Below are 13,402 nucleotides of genomic sequence, written 5' to 3' on the forward strand. Positions count from 1 at the left end.
TAGCAACACCAGTCAAATGTGGGCAGAGAGGTCACTGATGCAATTATTTCACATTAATGAACTTTGGGGACCTATTAATGTCAAACCAGATCCTTGTGCTAGTCCAGAGCCACCGTGAAGTGACTGAAGTCCAACTAGTAACCCCACAGACAGAAAGCAGAGTCAGAGAAGACGCGCTCTGTTGGTTTCGTTACTCTTTGTAAAAAAAAATCATATTAAGTCATGAGATTTGCAGTCAATTCTCACACATTCCCTCCTCCACCTTCAATTCCTCCTGTGAAAGTCTCCCCCACTGTGACTTGCCCCATTCCCTGGCTGTACACTTGGCTAACTACTCTTGCTGGCCAGATTCTAGCTCGGCCTCCACTTGCAGGTAGCCAGAAACACTGCTGCTGAGCTCGCATGGCCTTCTCATCTGTAGGCCTGTTTCTGTTATACCCAAGGATATTTGGTGTCGACCCCAAAGCTAAGGCAGCAGGTGGATAACTAGATGAACAGCTGAAATCTCACGGTTGATATTGTTTTGTAGTAGTAGAAGTCTAATTCCTTCTAGAAGTTCTGACAACCCATCTCCACATTTGTACCTCCCTATGTATTTTCTTTCTGTCTCTCATACACATGTGCGCACACACACACACACACAATCCCATACACACACACACATACACCTCTAGAGGAATTATCAGAAGTTTCACAGTTATCTTTCTACCAAAGCTGAAGAACTGTTTAGGGACATTCACAGCATCTAATATGCTATTTTATTTTTTGGAAGAACGCTAAGGTTATTATTAATGCAAATGTAAAATGTTCACTCTTGATTACAACTAAGTTGAATAAATCATTAATATATTAGGAGCTACCTCACAGACACTTAGACTTTGACAATTTTCTAAATGACTTTGAAAGATAACTAAACTAGTTCCCTAGTGGATACATTTAAATGGATTTATAAAAGTGAACACTGAAAGTACTAGTGTTTTCTCAGGCTTTAAATGATGGTAGGAATTACTGAGTTGGGCCCATGATGATTTCTATATTTATAAGTATATACACATACAATGCATACTACATATATAAAAGTCCTGTGTATGCAACACATAAAGAGAGTAATTAAATGGTATAGAAGTGGTTTGTTAAAGAGAAGCACATTAAATTTCATTTCAGACACAAAATGAGCTGTCAAAAAACAGTATAGCAACTGCTCTTTACTCTCTCCTTCTATCGGACCAATTTGTACACTTCAAATAGGGTGCTGATTAGTAGCAATCAACATGTAATTAGCCAAAAATGAAGGTCACATTGAGGTTGGGTATCCTAATTGATCACATTCTGTCCATTAAGTGCTTGTGACGCATGTCTCGACCATGGTGGCAGTTAACAAAAAATATAATACATAAAAATATGGCTTGAATCAGTAGATAAACTATTGCCTGGCAGACTAAAAGTAAGTGTGCATTATTGGCAGCTAAAATATATTCTAATTCAGTTCTGATGTTTTGATTAACCGCAAAGGGGTTCTTTGAATGTAGAAGTTTTATCAGTAATTTATTACATCTTCAATTCATATAGGTTTAACATTGTAATACAAATTAGAATTTGGTGAATGGAAGAGAGAGTTACATGGAAAGTTAAAACACTACATTTGCTATGAAGAAATAATGATCTAGTAAATAATTTATGAAATACCAAAAAGGCATAGTGCACAAGGATTTTTGTTGTTGTTTAATCCTGGAAATGATAGATTTGTACAGTATAGCAGAAAGATTCCTAGACTGGAAGTAGGAAGATATTAATTCCCTCATTCATTCAACAAATATTTATTAATCACCTACTCTGAGTCTGTTCTAGGAACTGGGGATATAATAGTGAGCAAAACAGATAAAAATCCTTGCCCTCAAACAGTTTATCTTCTAGTAAGGAGAGACAGGTAACAACAACGAAATAAAATTATTTGTTATAGATGGTAATAAATGCTATGAAAAAAGAAAACTAGAAAGGAGGCTGAAGGATGAAAGTTAGCTGGGTGTGATTCCAATTTTAAATAGGTAGTCAAGGAAGGCCTCAGTAAAAAGGTAACACTGAAGAAAGACTTGAAAATGACTAGTGATTAAGCCATAGCCACCTGAAGAAAGAGTACCGTAGGCAGGGTGAGCAGCAAAATCTAAGGCTCTTTCCTGGATCCTTTGAAGGCAACAGATGGCCAATATGACCCAAGTGCAGTGGTAAAAGGAAGAGTAATAGACTATGTGGTCAGAGATCCGGGCAGCCAGTGAAGGGTCTTGTCGGCCACTGTTAGAATCTTGGCTTTTAATCTGAGTAACTTGGGAAGCTATGGAGGTGGGGTGAGCAAAGGAGAGACATAATGTGACAGTATTTAACAGGATCACACTGACTGCTGGGTGGAAAAGAGACTCTAAGGGGTTGGAGTTTGGGGGGCCAGGATGGAGGCAGAGAGATCAGTCAGGAGTTCACTGAATTAATCTAGAAAAAAAATTATGGTCCCTTGAAAAAAAGAAGAGGTGGTGAAAAGTAGTTTGGTCCAGGGTATATTTTCAATGGAGACCAGAGGAATTAGCTAACAGCTCAAACATGAGTGTGAGAGAAAGAGGAATCAAAAATAATTCCATGGTATTTGGAGCTGTCCTTAACTGAAATAGGAAAGACTATTGGGGCTAGAAAAGAATTTTAGGGATGGAGTCAAAGATGAGGAATTGAGTTTTGCACATGTTGATTTAAGATGCCGACTAAATATCCATATAGAGACATTGCTTAGGTGGCTAGATGCAAAGATCTGGAGTTCAGGGAGCAGACTTATTTGGAGATAGGAATTAGGGAAGGCAGCATATAGATGGTGTGCAAACTACAAGACTAGGTGAGGCCACCAAAGGAGTAAATGCAGATTTCAAAGATGAATGAGTTTGGTGAGGAGGGAACTCCAATGCTGAGAAGATGTTGGAAACATGGAGAGAAACCAGCAACGGAGACTGATAGGGAGCAACCAGAGAGCTGGGAGGAAACAAAACAATGTTGTGCTCTGGAAGCCAAGTGAACAAAGTATTTTAAGGAGGAAGGATTGATTAAGTAATGCTGTTAGATCAAGTGTACGTGGATTGAGAATTGATCCCTGATTTAATAATATGGAGGTCAGTGGTATCATTTGGAGGAAACTGGAGTAGCAGTAAAAGCCTGAATGAGAATGAGAAGGATTTAAACATATCCTTTTGATCAGTTTTAAAAAGAAGAAAAAAAAGAAGCACAAAGATACAGAGCTACTAGTAGCTGGAAAAGGCTGTGGGATCAAGGAGATCATTTTTTAAGATGGAAGAAATAACTGCATGTTTGTATACTGACAGGGATGATTTAGTAGAGAAGGAAAATGGTAATAAAAAGAAAAAACAGGAGATTTCTGGAGTGGTGCGCTTGAGCTTGTGAGACAAGATCAGATCTAAGGCCAGGCGGGTGTCAGTGCGGGAGCTTTTAGAAGTTGTCCTCTCAATGCTTACACTTCCTCAGCGAGACGGGAGGCAAAGCGAGTGCGCCGAGTGCGGGAAGGAGGCCTTGGAGCTGAAGGTGACAGGAGAGGCGTGAAACTGTCTCTAGGACAGCAGGCTGGCAAACAGACAAGGGGTCTACAGTGTGGTTGTGAGGCAGCAATGAGGGCCCACTCGAGGTTAGTGGTCCTGAATGTAAAGGACGGTTATGCGCGTTTTCTCCAAGAAAACACGGACAGCTGCATTTAGCCAGAGATGAGGCTCTGCCAGGGAAGTACAACTAAGTGAGGGGGAGAAAGAAATTGAGGGTTCATATGAGGGAGTGATTTTAAAGAGGAACCATGGAGTGTAAGTGAGGTAAAGAGGGAGACAGATGAAAGCATGAGGGAACTGCTTTCGAGACACTTTGAAGGGGTTAGGATCAGGGGTTAGTAGGTCCTGGTGACGTAGAAGAATCATTGGGATGTTAGAGGGATTGACATGACCAGACAGTGGGATATTTGAAATAGAGATTACAAAGGGTGGTAATTATTGGTACTGACAAGATCAAAGATTTGACCTTGGCAATGGGGAGCTCTAGTAGAAAACAAGATCTGTGGTTGAAGTGGTCACAGAACTAAGATGTCAATATCCCTAGTTGGTTTTAGTCTCAGAAGGGAATAAGATATGAAAAGTCTTTGACAGAGTTGAGGAAGAAAGAAAGAAAGCAGATCTAAAAACAGATTCTAGGAAAGATCTTTGGGTATGGTAAACTGGCACATGAAACCAAGAAGAAGCAAGTCAGTAGCTACTATGTTTTTGAGGTAGTTATACTGCCAAAGAATTCACGAGCCAACCTAAAAAAGCCTTTGACTATTAAATTAATGTTTGAGGTGCTAAAACTTGCACAATAGGAAGAAAGCTTCAAAGCTCTATGTCCCTGAATATACAGCATATTTCCAGTGCTGGGCAATGGTATGGACTGGAGGCTGATGAACAGGAAATAACCTTCCAAGTGGTTGAGCAAAGGACAATTGGATGCAATGGATTAGGGAGTTCCTCTCAAAGAACACAATCCAGGTGGAATAAAGGGATGATAGAGCCACCAGATGGAAGGAGCCCGGAGAAAAGTCCCCACTGACCACACCACCGTATACTGCTCTATGGCAAAAACAAAGCAAAACAAAAGAAACTTTATTGGGTTAAGTCAATGAAAAACTGATGTTTGTTACTTACAGTAGCTAGATTTACTCTTGGTAATTCTAATCTGGAGAAAAAGGCATCCACTTCTCTGGGCTGTGGTTTGTTCATTTATAAAAGATAATTACCAAGGTTCTTTAGTGATGCTAAAATGATTAATCCCTGCTTCATTTTGATTGCATGTGAGCAAACATAAGCTAATATTCATGCCTTCCCACTTTTCATAAATTCATCCTTAACTACACACACACACACAGAGAACGCAAATGGAATTTCTGAATTATTTCACCCAAGAATGGTCAAAGTTGCTTACAATACCAGCTAGGCTTCTGTTGCCTTACCTGTGTAGTAGGGCACTGTAGGTTTATCATCACGGAGGGACTTGTACAGCTGAACAGGTTAAAATAAAACAAAATGCTCTTGTTCCTGTTTAAAAAAACAACAAAATAATCTTTCTAGTGACTGTGTAAATGTTCCATATCATTTCAGACGCTGTACACTTTTAATATAACATGGCCTTTAAAAATTGACTTCATTTTCTCTAGATTACTGCAATAGAATCCCCAACTTCCTTTTAAACAGCTTAATATTTAAAGCACTGTTTGGTAATAGTAACAAGTTGAAATAATCAAATCATCCATCAATAGAGGATTGGTTAAATAAAAAATTACGCATCCATAAAATAAAAGACTACATTGTCATTGTAACTATTGTTGAAGAAAATATTAAATGGCTGGAGAAATTTCCATTATATTAATTTTAGGAAGCACATTACTAAAGAGTATTAAGGTATGACTTTATTTTAAATTTGCACAAACAGGTATAACATGATATGCAGAAAAAATATTATATCTGAATGATGGAACTATATTTGTTTAGTTATTTTTTTGTACTTTTATGGATTTCCTAAACTAAACATGTATTACTTTGGTAATCTGAAAAAAAGATAAATAAATTGAGTAACATATCCTCTGTGTTCAGAGTTAAGGTCAGTGGCATCATAATAGGACAGGTTGATATTGATTTTGATTGCATGTGAGTGAAGCATTATTTTGCCATTTGGCAAGCCATGGTCCTCTTTTTGTTGTTGTTAATCTTCACCCAAGGATATTGTTTTCCATAGATTTTTTTAAAGAAAGTGGAAGGGAGGGAGGGAGAGAGAGAGAGAGAGAGATCGATGTGAGAGAGACACATCGATCGGTTGCCTCCTGCACACCCTGATAGGAGCGGGGGTGGAACCTGCAACCCAGGTACATGCCCTTGACCGGAAATTGAACCCTTGACCCTCTAGTGCAAAGGCCAACACTACCACTGAGCCATACTGGCCAGGGTAGCCTTGGTTCTCTTTCGAATCTCAGTTTCCTCAGCAGTATACTGGAGTAACAGCAGCCTTACCTAATTCACACTGGTGTTGGCAGTACACAAAGTAATATGTAGTGAACTCAAGACAAGTGCTTGTCCAATTATAATATGCATCAGTAAAATGGAGTGTTTGTTGAAAATCATGATCCCTTACTCTCCTTCTCTACCCTTGAGAGCCCAAATTTCTGGGGTGGCCCAGGAATTCAGTTTTTTCCCCTATGATCCCCACTAGATTCAGATACAGGTGGTATAGAAACCATACTTTGAGAGAAGCCCTAAACATCTGAGAAAAATGTTCCCAGCACCTTGTCAAGTCCCCAATTAATTAATGTGACTATGTACATAACATAAAATACATAATAGGGTGTTGAATAATACTTTTTCTACTAACCCAGAATCACCAAGTAGTATCCAAATCTAAAGACAAAGAAAGCCCTCTACAAAAATCGTGGGCCAGACCCTTGTATCACTTCTACCCTTTTCCTGCTCCCGTCGACATAAACGAAAGGTAGGGGGAAGGAGGTGACTTGCAGACAGTGGAGTTGGCAGAATATAGTGGCCACATTTAAGAGGATTTTTCATCCGTTCCTTATTGAAAGGGTGATTGTTTCTTCCCAATGCTAAACTACCCAGGGCTCTGAGAGTACCTCATAGAGACCGAGGGTACCTGTAGGAAGGGCAGGCCAGCATCTCATTTTCCAACTGGACAGCACTTATATAGCAGACTTACTAGTCAACCCTCTCTGCCCACTTTAGCAGGGAGAAATGAGACCCAAAGAGACCACAGAGAGTTGAAAAGGCCAATGGGACAGGAAAAGTGTGTGTTGAAGTAGCCTGTTATGAAAGGATGGAGAGTCGAGTAAATGGCCTAGCATTACCCTGGTAGAGACTGGAGGTGAATCACCAGAAATGAAACTGAAGGGGCTGGGAGGAGGGCAAGCTAAGCTGATCTCTAAAATCAAAGAACTATTCAGTGAGGACTTCTCCAGAGAATTTCCACTTGGACACCATCCATGAGAGAACCAGGATTTGGGTGCCACCCCAAAGAGAATGCTTGATGGCAAGTTAGTTGTATCTTAGCTGCAGTAGCAGCACCATATGGGGTGAAGACAGTGGCCAAGAAACTGACAGGCACTCCTCCTCCTTCTATCCCTCACAACACAAATAAAGAGCTAGAACTAGAAGAGAGGAAACAGAAGGGAAGTAGTAGGCCAGGCCCTCTCTTCCACTTTAAGCTCCTTTGCAGAGTTGAAACCTGAGCAGAGGGATTAGAAGATATGAGATTCAAATTTTACATTAGACTACACTGAACTTTTTAACAACAGAGAGTGTCTTGAAAACATTAGACTCTACCTGAGATGCCAAAGTGAGAAGAGAGATGTGAAAGAACATTGTTAAAGGCAATGATGGGGAAAAATAAACACATTTCATGTTTGTAACCCCATCAAGTTCAGATGGCTCAAGATCTGGTTGTAAATTCATGCACAATACACACAAGGCTACTTCAGGACTCCACAAGAGCTTGGCTCTTTCACCACCCGAGCAGCTATATCATCCACACAGTCTCATGGTGCATGTGATTCAAATTTGTACCTAAGCAAATGAATAATTTAATGCATGTCATGGATCACTGGAGTCTCTCAGGAGTAGTTAAAACTATGAATGGTAAATCAGTAAGTGTCAAGAGTCCCCATAAGTAAAATCGATTTATAACCTGCAAAATGCTACATAAACTCAAGCTATTCACTAGATTATGCTATCCTCAAGGGTAAGGTTTATACATTATTCTTTATGTCCCTACCTTGCTCACACTTAGCCTAGCGCTTGGCTCATTCCATGTGGAATGCATGAGACATATTCCACAATAAATTTTTTTCAAAATCTTAAAATCCTTAGTTTTTCAGCACAAATTTGTAGTTATTCTATTACAGTCTGACTGATATCCTTAAACATCAGTGGACCTCCGATTTCTTAGGTTAAAAAGTAGGTGGTGATGATGGTTGCAGTGGAGCAATTCTGTGGGAGTGACTGAGGAAATAATTCATTATTTAACTTAAATTATATTTTCACCAAGAAACAGCAAAATAGAAGCAACTACAAACTACTCCTTTAAGATGATCTACCATGCATGTAAGCCCATCTTTCTTCTTTCCCAAGATTCATGAAAATAAAAGCATAAATGTAAAAAAAGAAATAAACCTCACCATTCCAGCTAAGGATGTGGAGGGTGGGGTCTGCTCACAATTACACAGGAGAGTTCAACAATTTGGGAAAGATGGAAAGATTATGAGAGTGTGCTGAGTGATGGGTGCCCCACCGAGGCTACGGAAAGTGTGGGGCATGATTATACCTATTAGAAATCATGAGATATGCTGGATTCAAAGTTAAAAGAAATGTGGCTGAAACTGAGAAGATTAATTGAAAGTTTACATACACATCTACAGTGCAAATCAGCACCTCTGTGCTTCTCCCATACACCTGCACTTGGAATTCTAGCATCCAGGAAAAAAAAAACAACAGGCAAAAACAGACATCTCTTTTGTTGAATTAACCTTCTGGGGATAGCAAGGGCTTCTGTGGGATTTGGCACCCGAGCCTGCAACCCATCATGTTCTGGCATTCTGAAAGCTGACGTATGACAGCCAGCTTCCCTCCAGTTCAAGCTGTAGTGTGATCTGACAGCCAGCACAGCCTGGTCACCCCCCACAGGACACAGGCCTCACTGGAAAACTGACACAGCAGTAGAACAAATTCACAAGGGAGACCTGGTTCTTCTTTCTTTAGTAAGATTGGAAATGTTGCTTCACTTAGATGCCAACTGATGTGGCATTTAAATGGAAGAGCGTTGCCCTGTTAATCTTTCTTGTTTCCCTAGCTGGAGAGTTCAGACTGGGCAAGCAGGCTGTCTCAGATCACGTTCAAAGTTGTTTTAATGCAACCTTTTAAGCTGAAGTTTTTGTAGTAGCCAGAAGGTGGCATCAAAATCAATCAAGTTCTCACTTTTTAGTGGAAATCCCAAAGAAAAAGATCCTACCCAAGAATCATGCATAACTTCCCTTAAAGTCAAAAGGCAGAAAAAGCTACACATGAACAAAGCACTCCGTTTTCTCTTGGGGTCTCTGATGATCATCTACTCTTGTATTTTTATGTGTCAAATTTGTTTATTTCTTTTTTTTTAGAAATATGACTCCCATCACACAAACAGATAATTCTAAATCTAATTTGAAATCAAGTCAGTCAAGAAGTATCTATCTGGAGACTATGCACCTAGTATCATATTACACCAAAGAACATAGGGATCACAGGCAATCAACCATGAACACAGTGGATGTTTCTGTCTGGATGATCTAGCCATTAGTGCCATATGGAAAAGCCTTCTTTACCCCACGCCTCTAGAAATATATCCCTACATTTTCTTTTGTTACTTTTTTGATCATATATTTTATATACAAAATCTTCAGTGTTTCAGTATTCATGTGTTGTAAGGTATGAGATAAATATCCAATTTTATCTTATATTCATGAATAGCGATTCAGTTAATTCAATACCATTTATTTAATAATCCATCTTTTTGCTACTGACTTGAAATCCCATCTTCATCACCTTAAAATTGTATTTATAAATAGATTTATTTATTTCTGCCTAGTCCCACACTCTTTTGATTATTGAAACCTGTTTTTATAAGTATTTTCACTTACTATGAAAAACTTTAAGCATAATTTAAAGCAACTTTCTTGAAATTTCAAATTAGTATCCTTTTACTTTAAGAATTAAGACAATTAAGATATTTAAAAATATATATCATAATAGCATAGATGACTCAGAAACAAATATATAAATTTATTATTTGATAATTGTGGTATCAGAAATCAGAGGGAGGAGGAGAGTACATTATTTAACAAACTATTCTGAGAAAATTGGTTCCTACACTGGAAAAAATGAAAGTGTTATTCCTACTATATTATATATACACAAATACATTCCAAATGGGTTAGAAATATAAATATGCAAAAGGAAACCATAAAAATACTAGAAAAAATATGAGTGAATGTTATTTTCAGGAGAAGAAAAAGGCAAATATAACTGTGATACAAAATCCAGAAACTATAAAGGAAAATCAACAGAATCAACTCTTAAAAATGTATAAATAATTTTTAATGGCTCTATTTTATTTCATTAAATAAATAGGCCCTAATTTACTATCACCCACATATTGCTGGATAGCTGTATAATTTATAATATGTTATTATAAATAATGCTTTAATGAATATGTCTGTGTTATGCTAGGATTATCTTTGTATGATCTTTATGTACTGACAGTCGTGCCATCTCATATTTGTTGGAAATAAGTGGGTCACTGGCTTAGGTCTGGAAAATTTATTGTTACGGGGCCCTTTAAAAATTGCCTGTTTTAAAGAACTATAGACTTAGAGATTTGTATGATTTTTACCATCTGGTGCTCTATCTGTCCTTCACAGTGTGAAGGTTTTGTTGTCATGTCTAGGACGTTTTTTAGTTACTGAGGTTAAAATAGGAATTACCACCACAAATCAGAGTTTAGTCCAGTTGTCTCTAATAGGCAATGAGGCCCTACTGTAGGAGTCAATTTGTCCACTATAAACTCAACCTGACATAATTGAGCGCTCCTCCCACTCCAAAATTTTGGTTTATCTTGATTGCCTGTAAAAATTCTACTCCGTGAATTTTGTTAACCCCTTCCTGAATTTAGTTTTTTAATCTGTGTATATCAAATAATAAGTGTTCGAAGCCTTATATGCTGTTGCTGTTAGTGGGAGGGGGCTGTTGTTGTTTGGCTTTTACCCATTCAATACCAGCTTTCATGGAAATGGAATTGGTTATGAAGAACCAGCTCTAGTAGCAACCCCACATATTGACAGAAAAGAAATGGACTAGCAAGAAAGAAGGGAACGTTTTCATAAAATGTGAGATTTATGTTTTTTATTTGGTTTTCTTAAGGTAAAGAAATAAAAAACTTATTTTCAGAAATGGAAACTTCTGCTATGATTAACACTAGAAAGGAAATTGATGGAACCTTCGTCCTTGCTTGTTTCTGCTACTCAGGAGTCATTGTCTGCAGCAGCCAAGTTGCCTTGAAAAGTCTACCACACATGGAAGACTTTCTGGGTGTGCTCCTCAATTTGAAAGGTGGAGTGATTTATCAGAGTGATTTACTTATGGCAAACACAAGTCTAACAACTGCAATGCCTAGCTTTTTAGCAGCTGCTCAGAACTCAGCTTCCCAAAAGCCATTTCATGAGGCATTTTCAAATATAACTTCTGGTAAAATCACTGGTCTGATTCATCCATTATAATTATATTTTCATTAAGCAGCATCTTCATGCAATCGAATACAATGCTGCATAACAATGACATCTTGTCCTAATCATGTAGTATGAAACTCTCCAACTGCTTATAAACTGTTTCTAGGAAAAGGGGGAGGCAAGGCCTTCCTTATGAATTTCAATCTTGTTAAGAAGTCCAGTAAGATTAATGTAAACGTGCTTTCCATGTTCTAGCTTAACCAGTAAAATCAGAAAAAGCAAAGGTGGCCATACTCACTCATTGGGGGTGCCCTTCTGGCCACAAAAGTGGCCCTTGCTGTCTGTAGGATAAGCCACTCTTCTGGGGTCGCCATGTACCCAGGCTGCAGGAACAAGAAAGGACAGAAATTCTATCAGCAACAGCTGGCTGAAAGCAGTTTGATTTGAGAAATTAAATTGCACCACTGCAACACACTAACCTCTCCCTTAGTGAGAGAAGATTATTGATTTTCTTCAAAGAGTAATTTCTTAATGAAAAGTAAAATAAAATATGGATGAATCAGTTAGAAAGCACATTTCTCTTATTCTCTCAGTATTCCTCTGGGTTAAAGCCAAAACATGAGGTAATGGCACTTAGAAAATGACACTTATTAAAATGTGAATTAGAGGACACACTACAAAAGCTCAGTTGGCTAGCAGTCATTTTTTTTCTAGGGCTCAAAACTAAATGACTTCATAGCAGAGCTAATAAATTTACGGTAAATAATATGATGTCATTCTTCTGGGTTATGCATAAGTGAAAACACTTATAAATTCAAAGGAATGAAACTATAATGCCCAATTCAAATTGACTACTTTTTTATGATTTCATGTGACATTCAAAAAGGCAAACAGTAGCAGCGTCAGAGGCAATACATAATAAAGATTTATTGCACATTTTTGTCTGATAATCTCAAAGCTTACTATAAATATCAAGTGCTCTCAAAATTCATGAAAACTGAAGACTCGGTTCTATTTTCTCGGAAGACCCTGGGCTCTATCTACCTCATACAAACTCATCACTCTTATTTTCCAAGAATTACAAACTTGACTTGACAGCTAGACTATAGAACCACAGAAAGTAACATGCATTAACTAAACTGGATAATACTTCTTAATTCTAACTGAATGTTTCTAACTTCTCTGATTTGACTAATATAGATTCTAAATATCTAGGAAATGTGTTGGTCATTTAATACTTGCCTCTGTATGGAAAACATATCTCTTTGTCTTTTGCTTCCTTTAACATTTGCCCAGCTCTCTCCTTACCCATATTCATTGGATTTGACAGTTCATGTTATAATTCAATAACCCTTATATAAATAGACAGTGTGACTTGAGAAGATTTTTAAAAATCAATTCTGAATGGGAATTTTAATAAGGTAAAGAAATTTTTCTCATCCATCTAAGCCTTTCCTTTTAGTATCTAAGTACCCAGGAAAGTCCCCTTTGTCTAATTCTTTCTTAAATGTCATAGAGGCCAAATCGGTTTCATCGTCTAAGAGCTTCTTATAAAATCTGACTCATTTGGGCAGCTCTCCATTACCATATCTTCTCATTTTTATTTCCCAGAATAAAGAAAGTAGATTATAAATAAGGCATTTATATGACATCTAAGTGCTCAACATTTATGCCTCCAGACACTATTTTATTAAATTCAGTTTTAAATCTTTTGGTCACATTTTGGCTAAGGCAGAGAAAGAGATCTAATTTTACCTGACTTTACTTTCTGTAATATGTTTGTCTATCTTGCAATGTTTTATTCCTTTTTCCACACAATTATTGATTCAGAAATGGGCACCCAAAGAAGCATACGGATTGCTAGGTATGCTACTTAATATATTTAGGACCCTGAACAAGTCACTTGATTGTTTTGAGTCTTGGCTTTCTAATTTGTTGCTATAAAATGAGCAGAAGAACACCCAGCCTCCTCAGAATGTTGAGAATGAGACAGAGAGAGCAGAACACCCGCCGTACAGCGTGAACTCTGTCATGTTAGCTCCTGTCCTATCTGGTTTCACCAAAACCAGACGCTGAGACGAGGACCCT

At 37.9% G+C, this 13,402-nt stretch overlaps 1 protein-coding gene across 3 annotated transcripts in view; it reads right to left on the reverse strand.

Moving 5' to 3' along the window:
• The window catches only part of SLC44A5 (solute carrier family 44 member 5), a gene marked incomplete at its 3' end in the record, with an annotated part of 257,122 nt that overhangs the window by 45,860 nt on the left and 197,860 nt on the right, over window positions 1–13,402 (reverse strand). For all 3 annotated transcript variants that reach the window (XM_081145142.1, XM_081145140.1, XM_081145141.1), the window contains 2 exons: window positions 11,613–11,697; window positions 5,012–5,096 (listed from right to left, as the gene is read on the reverse strand). In XM_081145142.1, the coding sequence (XP_081001268.1) occupies window positions 5,012–5,096; window positions 11,613–11,697 (170 nt within the window). The remainder of the gene's footprint in view (window positions 1–5,011; window positions 5,097–11,612; window positions 11,698–13,402) is intronic.

The sequence above is a fragment of the Miniopterus schreibersii genome (genome assembly GCF_964146895.1).
Source record: "Miniopterus schreibersii genome assembly, chromosome: 8".
NCBI classification, from domain to species: Eukaryota; Metazoa; Chordata; class Mammalia; order Chiroptera; family Miniopteridae; genus Miniopterus; species Miniopterus schreibersii.